The 16,874-nt window shown below is 46.6% G+C and overlaps 1 protein-coding gene across 8 annotated transcripts in view; it reads right to left on the bottom strand.

The window, feature by feature from the left end:
• The window catches only part of LOC138565957 (uncharacterized), a 1,066,445-nt gene that overhangs the window by 539,458 nt on the left and 510,113 nt on the right, over positions 1-16,874 (bottom strand). For all 8 annotated transcript variants that reach the window (XR_011301733.1, XR_011301735.1, XR_011301734.1 and 5 more), the window contains exon 7: positions 7,027-7,068. Coding sequence is in view for 4 of the 8 variants with exons in the window: in XM_069643053.1 (XP_069499154.1) it covers positions 7,027-7,068 (42 nt within the window). In the remaining 4 variants the exon portion in view is untranslated. The remainder of the gene's footprint in view (positions 1-7,026; positions 7,069-16,874) is intronic.

Raw genomic sequence — 16,874 nt, 5'->3', positions numbered from 1 at the left:
ACCCCTGGGTGGGTTGCCCAATGCCTGCTCTCGGTAGGATTTTCTGACGGGTAGGAAAAATGATAGGTCAGGCTGACAGATTTTCCTACCCCGTCACTTTTTCCTACCCCTGGGTGGGTTGCCCAATGCCTGCTCTCGGTAGGATTTTCTGACGGGTAGGAAAAAATGACAGGCAGGCTGTCAGATTTTCCTACCCCGTCACTTTTTCCTACCCCTGGGTGGGTTGCCCAATGCCTGCTGTCGGTAGGATTTTCTGACAGGTAGGAAAAAATGACAGGTCAGGCAGTCAGATTTTCCTACCCCGTCACTTTTTCCTACCCCTGGGTGGGTTGCCCAATGCCTGCTGTCGGTAGGATTTTCTGACTGGTAGGAAAAAATGACAGGTCAGAATGTCAGATTTTCCTACCCCGTCACATTTTCCTACCCCTGGGTGGGTTGCCCAATGCCTGCTGTCGGTAGGATTTTCTGACGGGTAGGAAACAATGACAGGTCAGGCTGTCAGATTTTCCTACCCCGTCACCTTTTCCTACCACTGGGTGGGTTGCCCAAGGCCTGCTCTTGGTAGGATTTTCTGATGGGTAGGAAAAAATGACAGGTCAGGCTGTCAGATTTTCCTACCCCGTCACTTTTTCCTACCCCCGGGTGAGTTGCCCAATGCCTGCTCTTGGTAGGATTTTCTGATGGGTAGGAAAAAATGACAGGTCAGGCTGTCAGATTTTCCTACCCCGTCACCTTTTCCTACCCCTGGGTGGGTTGCCCAATGCCTGCTCTTGGTAGGATTTTCTGACGGGTAGGAAAAAATGACAGGTCAGGCTGTCAGATTTTCCTACCCCGTCACTTTTTCCTACCCCTGGGTGAGTTGCCCAATGCCTGCTCTTGGTAGGATTTTCTGATGGGTAGGAAAAAATGACAGGTCAGGCTGTCAGATTTTCCTACCCGTCACTTTTTCCTACCCCTGGGTGAGTTGCCCAATGCCTGCTCTTGGTAGGATTTTCTGACGGGTAGGAAAAAATGACAGGTCAGGCTGTCAGATTTTCCTACCCCGTCACTTTTTCCTATCCCTGGGTGAGTTGCCCAATGCCTGCTCTTGGTAGGATTTTCTGATGGGTAGGAAAAAATGACAGGTCAGGCTGTCAGATTTTCCTACCCCGTCACCTTTTCCTACCCCTGGGTGGGTTGCCCAATGCCTGCTGTCGGTAGGATTTTCTGACGGGTAGGAAAAAATGACAGGTCAGGCTGTCAGATTTTCCTACCCCGTCACTTTTTCCTACCCCTGGGTGAGTTGCCCAATGCCTGCTCTTGGTAGGATTTTCTGACGGGTAGGAAAAAATGACAGGTCAGGCTGTCAGATTTTCCTACCCGTTGCTTTTTCCTACCCCTGGGTGGGTTGCCCAATGCCTGCTGTCGGTAGGATTTTCTGACGGGTAGGAAAAAATGACAGGTCAGGCTGTCAGATTTTCCTACCCCGTCACTTTTTCCTACCCCTGGGTGGGTTGCCCAATGCCGGCTGTCGGTAGGATTTTCTGACTGGTAGGAAAAAATGACAGGTCAGAATGTCAGATTTTCCTACCCCGTCACATTTTCCTACCCCTGGGTGGGTTGCCCAATGCCTGCTGTCGGTAGGATTTTCTGACGGGTAGGAAAAAATGACAGGTCAGGCTGTCAGATTTTGCTACCCCGTCACCTTTTCCTACCCCTGGGTGGGTTGCCCAATGCCTGCTCTTGGTAGGATTTTCTGACGGGTAGGAAAAAATGACAGGTCAGGCTGTCAGATTTTCCTACCCCGTCACCTTTTCCTACCCCTGGGTGGGTTGCCCAATGCCTGCTCTTGGTAGGATTTTCTGACGGGTAGGAAAAAATGACAGGTCAGGCTGTCAGATTTTCCTACCCCGTCACTTTTTCCTACCCCTGGGTGAGTTGCCCAATGCCTGCTCTTGGTAGGATTTTCTGATGGGTAGGAAAAAATGACAGGTCAGGCTGTCAGATTTTCCTACCCGTCACTTTTTCCTACCCCTGGGTGAGTTGCCCAATGCCTGCTCTTGGTAGGAGTTTCTGACGGGTAGGAAAAAATGACAGGTCAGGCTGTCAGATTTTCCTACCCCGTCACTTTTTCCTACCCCTGGGTGAGTTGCCCAATGCCTGCTCTTGGTAGGATTTTCTGATGGGTAGGAAAAAATGACAGGTCAGGCTGTCAGATTTTCCTACCCCGTCACCTTTTCCTACCCCTGGGTGGGTTGCCCAATGCCTGCTGTCGGTAGGATTTTCTGACGGGTAGGAAAAAATGACAGGTCAGGCTGTCAGATTTTCCTACCCCGTCACTTTTTCCTACCCCTGGGTGAGTTGCCCAATGCCTGCTCTTGGTAGGATTTTCTGACGGGTAGGAAAAAATGAAAGGTCAGGCTGTCAGATTTTCCTACCCCGTCACTTTTTCCTACCACTGGGTGGGTTGCCCAATGCCTGCTGTCGGTAGGATTTTCTGACGTGTAGGAAAAAATGACAGGTCAGGCTGTCAGATTTTCCTACCCCGTCACTTTTTCCTACCCCTGGGTGAGTTGCCCAATGCCTGCTGTCGGTAGGATTTTCTGACGTTTAGGAAAAAATGACAGGTCAGGCTGTCAGATTTTCCTACCATGTCACTTTTTCCTGTCGGTAGGATTTTCTGACAGGTAGCAAAAAATGACATTACAATTCCTGTCAGATTTTCCTACTGATAGGATTTTCTGACAGATAGCAAAAAGTGACGTTACACCGGCACCTCCTCTAAACCAATGCATTCCCTTTAAGAGCCAGAGAGGAGCACTAGAAGTCCTTTTTTATCAGTCAGTAAAGCTTTATTCTGCAAATTTGCCCTTAGCACACACATGCAAATACATCATTGTAAAATACTTCTGTTACATACGAAAGATAAGGTAACAATTCATAATGGTATAAATATAACATGTACAGTTCATAAAATGACATCAATAGAAACTTACAGGAAAAAATAAAAAACTTGAACTAACATCCTACAAAGCCAGGCACAGTGAATACATTTGGCAACAAAATATACATCATTCACTACAACCGTGGATTTTCATGAATGAGTACCCGGCGAGGGAGGTGTTGTGGCCTCCCAGCCAATGTGGAGGCTCAGAATGCCCACATGGTAATCGCACTGCCCTGAGCCTCCTCACGGCCGGCAGCCACCATCTCTCCTCGGCAGGGTATCAGGTAAGTCTTCTACACCACCTAGCCTCCCCCAAATTCCCTTACCGCTCTCCCACCCACACTTACCTGTTTTTTTTTCCATTTCGAGAGCGGACGCGCTGGGAACACTTCAGTCCCCAGCGCGTCTGCTCCCGATCTGCGACAGGCCATCATGGAAAGTAAGAAGGGACTACGTGTAGTCCCTTCTGCCTTCCCATGGCGGTCATTTTATTTGTTTACTTTTTTTCCTATCTTTTTAATGGCCGTCATGGAAAGGGAAAACAAACTCTGTTTTCCCTTCGCCAGCATCCATTTTTTAACATTTTTTTTCTGTTCTGAAACGCTGTCACGTTTTGGAACAGAAAAAAATGCTTTTAGTACACCGGTCTAATGGCCCATTGGTGCTAATGGCAATAAGCCCCTCGACTGCGGCCCATTACCGCCTACGATAATCCCCCCAGTGCCTTCCTTAAGGCCCTGACTATGCTCGGGTCTGTAACTATGGGGGCATTACCTTAGAACTCTAGAAATAGGGTACACGTGCGGGCAGGTGTTAACAGATCCAGATATCTCTCTTCACCTAGTACTGATTTCGAGGATAGATAGACCAGCCCCACGTTCAAATTCAAGCATGTTGTAATAAGACATTATTGGGTGTCACGTTTAGCAAACTGCTTAATGCCTCCTTTTAAACCACAGGGCAGGTTATAAGGATTACGCCATGTTTCTTCCATATCTGCCAGTTTAAGTTGTTGCCTGACGTGGGCCAACCATTGGAGTGAACGTCCACCAGGGTGGTTCAACAAATCTACATATGCTGCATTGTACTTTGTCAGCTTAGGTGACCCCCAGAGCCTGACCCACTAGGAGACCGGTTTCCATGCCAGCTGGTAGGTAATTGGGGCAACACCACATTCCATTAACAAAGGAGCACTTGGGAAGCTATACAGCCTTTTCAGGAATGTTTTCTTTCTTATCTGTGCAGGCCAGTATGGCGGCCCCATAATCCTTTGCTACACCCATGCTGTCTCTGTGCAATCAGGCGGATTCACAATAAGAACAACGACGCATGCATAGTAGGCAAGCACAGGATACTACAGTGTGTATCTGTCGCTGTTTCCCCGTATCAGGCATGTTGAAGGAATGCACAAATATGGTGCAAACGTGGCTGACTAGTATTCAATAATTCACGGATATCTAGGTGGCCTACCACACTTCTCATTAATGCTCTCCTGTGCAGGAGTGCATCTGCCCGTGAACTGTGAAAGCACAAGAGGTGCACAAACACACTAAGTACAAACACTGAGGAAATGCATATGACTCAGGGGTGCCTGGCAAACTTCCAGACTGGTAGTTCATGGACTCCTCATGCACACAGGAGTCATTTTTAAAATAGTACATATTGCACACAGGGGACTGCCAACATGTGCCCTTAAGTGCAGCGCAGTCCCCTGTCTGTGCTAAAACCAGGCGTATTCCACAGAAATTGTAGGCATTAACTCCAGCATCAAAATCAAATGCTACCATTAATGCTTTACTTTCGGCAGGTATAAAACAGGGGGAGATGTAGTGGGGTACCCAGCCGGGGGCAAGCCTCATCGGGACATTTGCCAGTAGGACACCTCTACCATTCAGCACCACAATGATGGTGCCCAAAGGGAAAGGTGTCCCGCTGGCAGGACAATGTGTGCTGAGCAATTCCTGCTCAGCACGCTCATTCTCCGGGCAGCAGGACACCTTACCCTTTTTTGAACAGGAGAGATGTCCCGCTACCAGGACAATGTCCCAAGAGGCTCTGGGCAGCTGAGGGGCTCTTACGTTGCTCTGTATCAAACAGAGCATTTCATTGTGAGCCATTAGGCAGTGATGGTAGGTGGGGGGACTATTAGCAGGGACTTTTTTCCCTTTAGAAATGGGAATGGGAGGGAGCGATCAGAAGTGAGAAGGGCGCATAATGCTGCATGCTTTTTGAAATAGTGACTATGGGCCTCATGACGAGGCTGGCGATAACCCGGCGGTGCCACTGGCGTTTGCCGCCAACCCTGTAACACTGTTTCCGCTGCCTGAGATCCCAGTGCCACGGGGACATTACAAGTCCCGGGATCTCAGGTGGTGGAAATCGTAAGTCCCCAGTCCCATAATATGGGAGTGGGGAGACGGAGGCAATGGTGCTGGTGCTTCTGTGAATACGATGCCTTTTGGAGCCACTGCGCCCCCAGGAGATCAGACCGTACCGGGTGCAGAGGCCCCGGGTAGGCACAGTTGGAGTCTGCCGGTCCGGAGTTGGTGCCAGTACGTTGCTACCAGCACCCTTAATTCCAGACCGGCAGACTTGTAATGAGGCCCTATGTCTTTAAAACCCAAGGGGGATGTGTTAGGCTACATTATTCTGCATGATGCTATTTTGCTTTGCATGCAGGATGGGGAGAAAAGATCTAAAGCCATACTCGTATTGCTCAACATATTTCTATGAAGTTGTATATAGTGTAAAGTTAGTTTATTATGAAAGGCTAGTTTATTATGTACTGTGATTTGCTTCCAAGGCATTGCTATAAAGTATTATTTAAGCACATGAAATGCAAACCAAAACCTTAATAAATACGTATATCAACTAAACCTGGGAAGATGTGCTCAGTTGCTTAAATTGTCCACATCCCGATTTCACCATTTAACCAAAGTGTGTGATCCTGGGCAAATCATTTAACCACACTGTGTATTATCTGCAGCTTTGCAAGTGATTGACTTCATAGCTTATGTTAAAATATCATGCAGTTATTTTTTTTAAAAAAGCCTAATGACCATAGAGTGTCTCCATTATTTGCCACTTGGCCTACTTATGGCAACTTATTTTTGTCACTTCGATGGGGCTTCCAAGTATCAAAGACTGATGATGCTCCTTGAGATGTTCTTTTCAGTGAAGTCACTTCTGTTGGTGCAATCCATATGCAAATTAGGAGGTTTGCGTGTATGTTGCCCCAAAGCGCCTGGACAGATGAGTTTCCTGCATCTGCAATGATTCTGCATTTTTATTTTTTTGTTAGGTGTTAAAATGCCATCTGCCACTAATTTTAACAAAAAAGTAGATTGGGGCAGGGGTTGGCGGTTTGGAGGTGGAGGCGAATTGGACCGTATGGAATTGCGCACACTGCATTTGGGGGGAAAGTAGCAGGACTTTTTTTGTGGCACGCCCCTCTACTCTTGCAATGCTGGATATCCCCCTGGAGAGATGTCATTTTTATCCCATGCCCCAACTCTGCCTGCCAAGAAGGGCAAAATCCCCAAGAGAGCAAAAAAATGTGAAAAACCAGTCATAATAATGTTATCCCTCATCTTGCACCTCTTTTTGCGCTACAGGGAATTGGCAAATGAGTGCCGGATTGTACGTGGCATGAACTGCAGACAGTCATAGATGCAAGCGAAGCTTCTGGTCGAATACTATTCACTCGCGTGTGTACGTATTTATGTGTGCATTGAGTTTTATACAGCGGAAACCTACCTGGGATGCAGCAGGTGCAGCAACAACAGCAACAAAGGGATACCGTAGAAGGATACAATGGTGAGGATTTAATCATGAAGTTACAGTTCTAAGCATATGGGGAGAGGAGAAGCAGAGACTTACAGGCTAGGGGTACAGGTTAGAGAGGGAAAGACGGCCCCAGCCTGGGTCTGGGGTCGGGGTGAAGGGGGAGTTCTGTCAGTTATCGGTGCCTCTGAACGCTTTCCTCTTGTGTATACTTGTGTGGGTTGCGCATGCCCATGAACAGCATGATGTACCGCCCATCAGCAGCAGGGAACAATGCAATATTAGAAATAACACCAAAGACATGGAGATGGTCTTACTCTGTTGCTGGATCGTCCTCCACCATGCGAAATCCGACTGACCTACATGGAAAAACATGCATGTTTAGTACTCTGAATGGCATTTATTGCATTGCAGTACTTAAATCCAAAAGGTAATAATAAAACATGTGTATGTATGACAATGTATTGGAGCATCGAAACACTTGAAACACTAGCGCATAATAAATAATCATCTTGTTGAATAATTCTATAGAGATGCACAAAGTTGAGTTCTTCAGGAAGCAGGTAAGAGCACCTATAGCTTCCCACAATACCAGAAATCCAGGACACCTTCAAAGCAGTGCTTGATCTACATCCTTTAGTGTGAAGTGTAGCCGAACATCAGACAATATGGAAGCACTAGAGGCCTTGATTGACAAATATAAACTATACCCACCACACAACCACCTTGGTACGTCAGAATGTACACATCGACCTGCATACAATAGACTCCTCCAATGTCATATGAGAACTTATAACCTACAACTTGCCTACCAACAAACAAGCAGGAACCCAGTGTACCCCAGACCAACTTTCCAACAGTGACACCAACCAGCGATCTCCATTGTCTCATGCGAGCCGGGTCCTCTCCCTCTTTCCAACTCGCATACATGCCATGCCAGGCACCGTTTGAAGGGACATGAATATCTCCTCCATCTTGAAAACATTACACCAGCAGATACCTTAATTGCCAAATAAGACCTGTACAGTCCACAGTCATAGCAGAGGGATAAACAGAAACCTCAAAGCCAAGTCCTTTGTTTTAAGGGTTTGTATTGTACCAAGAGAAAAATGAGGCATTCGATTTAACTGAGGTCACTTTTAGTAGAAAATCGGCAAAGCATAACCAAATCACACTTAGATAGGATTGTGGTCCTCACCCCTTCCCTCTATCCCTTAGACTGCACTTTCTGAAGATTATGAGTTCCTCCCAGTGTCTGGGGTTTTAAGTACCCCAATCTTCCTTCTTTTCCTTTGAAGTTGCTTGCCTAGTTTACACCGATGTTGCCAGAATGTTACACTTCTTCTTAGGCAGAACCAGTGCCAACATCAAGATCGCGTTGGGCCCTGGGATTTTGAAGCTTAACCCCTTGGCAGGCTGTCAGGGATCTGTTGGCTATTACTCCTCCACCAAGGCAACTAGCCAATTGTCAACCCAGGACTCTGGATCCAAACAAGCCTTCCCTCTTGTTGTCCCTCTGAACGGCCACCTGCTCCTCCTCCTTATCATTCCCCCCCCTGATCTTTGTCTGTTTTATCTCCATCTGCTTCTATCTCCTCCTAAATGGTTGAAGGAACTCTAGTTTTTTACTTGTCCACCTGTTTATGCTCCAGTTTTCTGTTTTCTTACACAATCCTCGCCTTACACAATGCAACACAAACGGGAAACCATGAACATATAGGACCCTCGCCCTGTTTCTACCCTCAAAGTTCCACTGATATTCTTTCGAATCTGTGACGAGTAGAGCAGTGCCATTGGTAGGAACTCAAATAATATTACTGTCCGATCTCAAGAGGAATTTTATGGGAAATAACATTTTAAAAAGAAGGCAATATCCCTACTCTCAAAGCTAATTACTTTTTTATTCCCTGAAAAATCATTTGGTTCCAAGTAGGGAGCAAAATCATATCAGAAGCATGCTTGTAACACTGACATATGAAGTGAAATGACAAGGCATATAACTAAGCTTATAGTTTAGTCCACCCTTCCTCACCACTGCCTAGACAGGTTTATGGTAATTGCATCAAATTCCTTGCATCGAAATGCATTTGCATCACATTTTTTTTTCCATCTAAAAAATTAGCAACAAATGCATTTTTTTTTCTTTTTTGGAGGTGCGGGGGGGGGGGGCCCCCTGCAAACCCCTGTTTTTTACCCTTTAAAATCCTTCTCAACAAAATGAACCCTTTACCCCCCCCCCCAGCCCCAAACATGCATTCTTTGCACATTTTTTAGATGGAAAAAAATGGAAAAAATTCAATGGAATGGCATTAAATGGAATGGCATTAGATGCAATGACCAGATACGCCTAGACAAAATTCAACAAGAGCCTTTCTGAGGTTTCTTCAGGAGCCCTGTTGAAGAAAATCACATATAATTGCCTTTTAAGTCAATTGCAGAAATGGTCAGAGGTACAACAGATTCTGGGCCTCATTACGACCCAGGCGGTAAGTTACCGCCTGGGCCGTGACTTTACCACCATGGCGTAAACTATGTTTACGCCATGGTGGTTGGCGGACTTACCGCCCCATTCCGAGTTTGGCGGGGCGGTAAGTCCCCAATCCCCATTTACCCTTCCCCATTCCCATTTTTGCCCCATAGGGCATAATGGGAGTGGGGAAGGCGTTAATTACGCCACCGTAAATTACGGTGGCGTAATTAACTCCATGGTCCCTTGACGCCATGGATTTTAACACCTGCTAAAAGCAGGTGTTAAATCCGCCATGGCGCTAAGGGACCTCGTACTCAGGCGGTAAGGGTCGGCGCTGTTTACGGCGCCGTAAACCCCTTACCGCCTGAGTTGTAATGAGGCCCTCTGAGTCTTCTTCTTTAACCAGGGACAACTCTTCTGCGATTCACTACTATTAGTTGAACAAGATGCATTAGGGTTGCTAGAGGCATTAAATGCAAACACATGTTTATATTGAAAAACCCTCAGCAGCAGAGCATAGAAGAAACAGAAGGTGCAATTTCCTAGACTGTTACTAGAGTTTCCTATCCTTTAGCAGACAATCAATGCATTTTCTTCACTGTACTGCAAAAACCTTTGATTTAGTTTTCGAGAAGTTGCCGATTTGTACTTCACCCCGACAGACTAGTCTCCAGTGCTCTTCCAACCATACCCCTCCACTGCTCCCGTGCTAGCCTCCAATACTAGTGTGCATGGCTCCATAAAAAGTGAAGGATTGTAGCAGTAAAACACTATACTTTGTTAGCAAAACAAATGTAAAGCCTCACCATGATATCATGTGCAGTTTATGAAAATATCATCAATCTGTATGTGCATAATTACTATGAAGTGGATACAAGATTGTTTGCAACATAACCCATCTTTAAATTGTTGGGTAGGATTATACAAGTGCTCAGTGCAACTGTTGTTGTACAGAAGTGAATTACCATATTATTTGTCAAGGTCTATGCCCCATGGGGCTTTGAAAACCTGGGAAGGCTGCAGATTGTGTGAAAAACATTCTAGTTATCTGAATATCCGTTGCCCTAATAGTATACACAAATAACGCCAGGCAAAGTCCATACCGATTATCGCTTGCAGGCCAAGTAAATGATGTTGCAATGTTCCTCTCCACTTCTAGAGTAATGTTAGCAATGCTAAAGTAGGAGACATTGACCATGACATTTGCCTACTCAAAATCCTTAGAGAGCAAATTAATATTTGAGTTTTATAATGTGTTAAGGGGCTGCTTTAAAGTGCTTTTGTGACATATGTCCAATACACATCAAAGTAGCCTGCTTACTTACAATCAGTATCTAATATTTGAGCTGACAGTTGGGTTACATAGTCTGGGTGACGCTTTTGCAAAGGCACCATGCGTAAAGTGAAAATGAATGTGCTTGAATGTCATTCGTATTATAACAAACATAAAATAAGTGAATATAGGTCAAAGTCTGGTAGACTTTTACATAGCCATGGTAGACAGTCAAGGTTGTCTGGTACTATCTGAATGTGGCCTGGGACAGATGTTCGAGTCAATGTATACATGGGGTAGAGTCAAGCATAGCAGTCATGGGTGGGGAGGGAAAATCATTTTGTTAATGTGTGCAGGCATATCTTAGTTATATCTTCTGTTCATGGAGCCACTTTTTCATATTCGTGTTTAACCTCTTGTGGGTGTATTCTTGTTATTGGGTGTTTAAGGTCAAGCTAGCATAGTAGGGCAAAGTAAATAGGCTAGGCTAGAATATCAAGACTAGTTATTATAATTTTGCTTCATTTTGAGAGAAGTAAATATTAGGTACCTGCTGTGGCTTGTGCCTTATAAAATCTTTTGATTAGATGGGAATTATCTGTGTGCGCTGTTAAAATTCTTCTGAGCGGGACCCAGAAGGAAGCTTGGCAAGCGCACATGCGCATAGCTTAGAGTGAACAGTGATCCCTCTTCCTCTGTTCTGCTCCTCAAGACTGCCTTCAATTCCTCTCTGAACCTTTCCTCTTTGCTAGTCAACCACAAACTACCCTTCACCTCACATTTCCAAATCCTGGCTCCCACCCATCTCTCTATTGGACCTTCCTTCATATACTCCAGCATACCTATTTGTGGAGATAAATCATAGCTTGCATGATTTAACCTGGGAGTGAGTAGGTTCCATGTGATAATATCCCCGCAAAAATTTCGCCATACAAGAATGGCGCAGCTTTTTGGCGGCGATATTACCATATGGAACCTGCGGGGGACAACCCCGTAACCCCATATTTTTTTAAAGGAGCGGGGGACACCGCCTCCACCCCCGCTCCCATTTACCCATATATCGTCCCCATAAATAACGTCGCCTATGCCGTTTCCCAGCGACAATATTGATGGGAATAATATTACCTGATACCAGTGAGTATTGTGATTTGCTCACTCACCAGGGGACTAAACACTACACATCTGCGACTGGCCAGAGGGTGGGACAGTGGATGGATGTATGGACTGGGATTATTTCCATGCAGGCCGCACTTCTTGGATTCATATTTGTTGTATTCACAGATGTGTTGTAATCTGGAAATGTCTTGCTTTTTTTTCCATAACAACATTTTATTAGAATATACATATCAATAAGACATGAGCGACAGCATTGTGTTCAGTATCAGCAACATTCAGCATCAGAAGTTTTTAGGGAGGGTAAGGAAGTAGTTGGCGTTAGGACGACCTCCATTGTTTGAAATGTTATTTGAGCTTGGTGGATGTGTCAGCCGCTATAGATGGGGTGGCAATGGGGAATATAGGTTGGTCAGTAGAGGGGGCTGCTTTGTAGCCATCTGGTGAGTGGTGGCCTTCTGGACAAAGCCGGAAATCTTGCTGCAAAGTCCATGAAAGGATCCCAGATGTTCATGGTTTTGGTGGGAAAATTGTTTCGGATCGCGGTCACTTTTTCCACCACTACAATGTCCCAGCATTTGGACCACCATAATGCTATTGAGGGTCCTTCCTCATGTTTCCACAGGCGGGCCATGGCGATTTTCACTGCGAGGAGTAAGTGCGTACACAGGCGAGGTATGTTACCTGAGATAGGCAATGCCCCGCCCCGTTTCCCCTAGGCGAACAATCCCCGGATCCCAAGGTATAGTGAGTCCAGTGATGTCTTTGATGTGTTTAATCACCTCCCTCCAGTATGCCTCCGCCTTTGGGCAAGTCCATGCCATGTGAAATAGAGAACCGGGGGTGGCGCACCCCAGCCAACAGTGATCAGATAGAGTTGGGTTAGCTCTGTTGATTTGGACCGGGGTCATGTAATATCTATAGCAGAATTTATAACCCCCCTCCCTATTAGTAATACATTGTGAGCTTTTATGCAGCCTGGCCCATATTTTTGCCCAATCCTCCACTTCTATTTCCCGACCCAGGTCCCTTTCCCACTCGATCATGTATCTTTCTTTTTTCGTGGGGTCAATCCTGTCCAGGAGACGATATAGTGTAGAGATTTTGCTTCTTTTTGTTGGGGTTGTTAGGGTGCTTTCTACAGCCGTTAGTTCTCTTGCGCACTTCTCGCGTACCGCCCTGTGAGATAACCAGTGCCTTAACTGGGTATAATGAAATCTTTCTCTCTCCTCCACCCCAAACTTCTCTTTGCATCTCTCGAATGTAATGGGCGAGCCCTCCTCGAGGAAGTCACCCGTTTTAAGCAGTCCTCCCTCCCTCCAAGACTTGAAACTATTGGGGCTGCAGCCTGGTGAAAACTCTAGGTTGTTCCAGACAGGGGATAGGGGGCCCAGGGAGCCCCTGATGCCCCATTTCCAAGCTGCTGCTTTCCAGCATCGGGCTGTTGTGAGTGTGGCCGCCAGGGGGCCTGCATTTGCTTGCGATTTCCTTTCTGGGAGGTGTGGGAGATCTGCGGGGCTGCCTGGGCACCAGGATTCCTCTATCTGCTTCCATTTTGGGGCATCCTCTTCTTGTACCCAGGAAAAGGCATGTGATAGCTGAGCTGCTAGAGTGTATCTGACGATGTCTGGGACCCCCAGCCCACCCTGGTTTTTGTCCTGCATCATTATACTTTTACCAATGCGCGGCTTTTTCCCTCCTCAGACAAATCCCTGCAGTTTCTTTTGCATGTCCACCAGGACAGGGGCCGGGATTCGGGTCGGTATTGCAGTGCAGGTCTATAGCCACCTGGGGACAATATTCATTTTTATGGCCGCATTTCGGCCGAACCAGGAGATTTCCCTGGAGGACCAGGACTTTAGGTCATTTTTAAGGTTTGTAATAAGTTGTGGAAAATTTGCAGCATAGAGTTGGGCTGGGTCCTTAGTGATTCTCACCCCTAGGTAATCTATTGTATTTTTTCCCCATGGGATAGGCATTAACTGGCGAAGGGCTGCGCTTTCCAGGCTAGGGACATTGATCGCTAGGGCTGAGGACTTGTCTAGGTTAATTTTGAACCCTGATAGTGCTCCGAATTCGTCAATTTCCCTCCATAGGGAATTGAGGGATGCCACCAAATTCGAAACTGTTATTAAAACATCATCCGCATATAGCGCGATTTTGTATTCCCGGCCCCGTATTTGGACCCCCCTTATCCTGGTGATCTGCCTGATCTTAGCTGCAAAGGGCTCCATTGAAAATCGAAGGGGATAATGGGCAGCCCTGTCTGGTGCCCCTAGATATCTGTATTGTTTCGGATCTCCTGCCATTAACCCGTAATTGTGTTGAGGGAATTTGGTAGTTGGCCATAACTCATTTGGTAAAGTTCGGGCCGAATCCGAAATGTTCCAGGACAGCCCGCATGTACCCCCAGTCCATCAGGTCGAATGCTTTGTGTGCATCTAATGATATCACTGCCATTCTGTCCCCGGACCTGTGGGCATGTTCAATAATGTCTATTGTTCTTTGGATATTGTCATGGGTTCCTCTCCCGGGTATGAACCCTGTCTGGTCACTGTCAATTAGGCCCGGCAGAACCATCCCCAGCCTGCCCGCCAGCACTTTAGAAAAAATCTTACCGTCATTGTTCATGAGCGTGATCGAGCGGTAAGAGGCCGCTAGTTCGGGAGCCTTCCCGGGTTTATGTAACAAGACTGTTAATGATTCCGCCATAGACCTTGAGACGGAGCTAGATGTTAGGAATGAGTTGAATAATTCCACCAGATGGGGGACCAAGAGCCTGGAGTATTTCTTGTAAAAGGATGCGGATAAGCCATCTGGGCCGGGAGCCGTGGGTTTCAGTGATTTGATGGCATCAATTATTTCTTCCGCTGAAATAGGGATTTCGAGGTGCTCCAGCTGGATCGTGTCCTGCTTGGGGATTGACTATAAATACTTTGGGAGGTTCTCCAGTATTGTCGGTGACCCTTTCATGATTTCTAAGTGGTATCTTGACAACTCTGCAATTTTATCCGCGTCAGTATAGAGGATCTTGCCGTCTGCTCCAGATATTGTAAGGATGTTGTTTCTGCTTCGGGTCTTTTTCAGTTTTTGCACTAGTACTCGGTTCGCTTTGTTCCCCTTTATGTAATAAAACTGTTTTGTGAAGGCAAGGGATTTGGCGGTGCGGTCAGCATAGTGCATTTCTAATGCAGTTTTGGCCTTTCTTAGCTCTCTCTCAGCCTTTCTGGAGTATCGCCTTTTTAGATCAGTCTCCAGATGGTTCACCTTCTCCTCCAGCCTGGCTGCGGCTATCTTGGAGACCCTTTGTTGTTCAGCTCCTGCACTGATTAGAGAGCCCCTGACGACTGCCTTCATTGCGTCCCAGATAATATTAATGGGAGAGGACTCCGTGGTGTTTTCTCTGAAGTAGTCGATTATTGTGTTCTCCACTTCCATCCTAATGCATTCATCCAGTAGCAAAGCGTCGTTCAACTTCCAGTGTTTTTGTGCAGGGAGCTTTTGCCCTGAGATAGCTAGTTTCGCCGACACTGGAGCGTGATCCAAGATCATACAAGTGTGGATATCTGTTGCGTCCAGGCATGGGTATATGACCCCTGAGATCAGAATGAGGTCGATTCTTGAGAAGCCTTTATGCACCTGGAAATAGTGCGAGTAGTCTCTTGAGGTCCCGTTAAAGAGCCTCCAGGCATCAACTGTTTCCGTTTCCCTTAATAGCTTGGCTAAGGAAAGAGCTTGTTCATAGTCAGATTTGGTGGGTCGAAGGGTCTTGTCCATCTGGGGATTTGGCATTGAGTTGAAGTCCCCTCCCATGATTAGATGCCCTTCTTGGAATGCTAAAATGGTAGGGATTAGATGCGTGATGAAGTTAGCTTGGGCGGAGTTGGGGCCGTAGATTGCCGCTATGGTGATCGGGAGTTCATCGAACATCCCCTTGAGTAGGAGGAATCGTCCATCTGTGTCTCTTTTTACAGTGATTTTTGTTAGGGGGATCCTGTCGCTTAAGAGTATTGCCACTCCCCTTTTCTTTTGGTGGCGAAGTATGCCTTTCGGAACTTGTTAAATCTTACTCTATGTTCGTCTTCTTGTAGTAAGTGCGTTTCTTGAAGTAATACGATGTCCCCCGCTAATTGTCCAAGCCTGTGTTCTACGGATTTCCGCTTCCGTGGTGAGTTAAGCCCTTGCACATTCCATGAAAGAATTGTTATTGAGCTCATATCAGCCATCATCCCCTGTCCCTTTTTATCTGAGAGTAAGCTCGTGTCTGTCTGCTGAATGTGATCCACCATTTCTGAATTTGCTCCGATGTTCCGGTGATGCTTCGTTGTCTCTGTCATTGACCTGTCGTGATGTGATCTTAAGTTCTGGGCCGAGCAACTGAGACTTCCAGACCCAGAATATTCCTTTGTCTTTTGAAAGTTCCATCTCCCCCCAGCTGCCCAGAACAAACATGTAGGGCGAACAGCGTCCTACTGCCACTAGGAACTGGTGGCCCGATGCGCTTATATTGGCAAACTGGGCCGCCGAGTAAAATGTAAACTATAGGATATGGGGTGTACCCGCACTGCCTGGGGTATCAAATTCTGTGCACTGAGGAGAGCGCGCTCCAACATGGGATTCCCATTTTCTTTTGGCTCCCTAAATCCGTCCATCCTGCCGCTCTGCGGACAGTGCTGTTCATTGTAAAGTTCCATAGTCCGGAGTATAGATGGGTGTACTTAGCTGAATGTCAATCTGAATGTCAATCGGGGTTGGGGTTTTTCCTAGGTGGCCCTCGGGGTCTGCGACATCGGGCCGGTTTTGACCATGCTCTGTCGGAAGATTTCTTGTGCTGGGATTGGGAGGGTTCCTCGGAGTCCGACCCTCCTCCTGTTTCTCCGATGCCCATAAATTTGTCGGCCTCTTTTTGTGAGCGGATTTGTCTCTGAGCCCCTTCCCAAGTGAACTTGACCGAGGTTGGAAATCCCCAATGGTAGGCAATCTTCTTCCCCCTCAACCACTCCGTGAATGGTTTCATGGCTCGGCTTTTCTGGAGCGTGGAGTTTGCTAAGTCTTGGTATAATGATATCTTAGATCCCTGTAATGTTATTTTGCCCAATTGTCGTGCTTCGTTCATAATTTCTTCTTTGATTTGATAGAAGTGAACTCTTACTAGGATGTCTAGTGGGAAGTTGGAAGTTGATCTCAGCATCACCCTGTGTACCCGGTCCAATTCCAGAGGCGCTTCATCCGGCAGAGTTATGATAAATCTGAGCAGCTGGGAGACATAATTTCTTAGCTCTGCGTCTGGTATGGATGCTGGTATCCCC

The sequence above is a fragment of the Ambystoma mexicanum genome, chromosome 2p, assembly GCF_040938575.1.
Source record: "Ambystoma mexicanum isolate Mex_15411 chromosome 2p, UKY_AmexF1_1, whole genome shotgun sequence".
In the NCBI taxonomy this organism is placed as follows: Eukaryota; Metazoa; Chordata; class Amphibia; order Caudata; family Ambystomatidae; genus Ambystoma; species Ambystoma mexicanum.
Note: the sequence above shows the minus strand (reverse complement) of the source record. Positions and strands in the feature narration are given on the sequence as shown.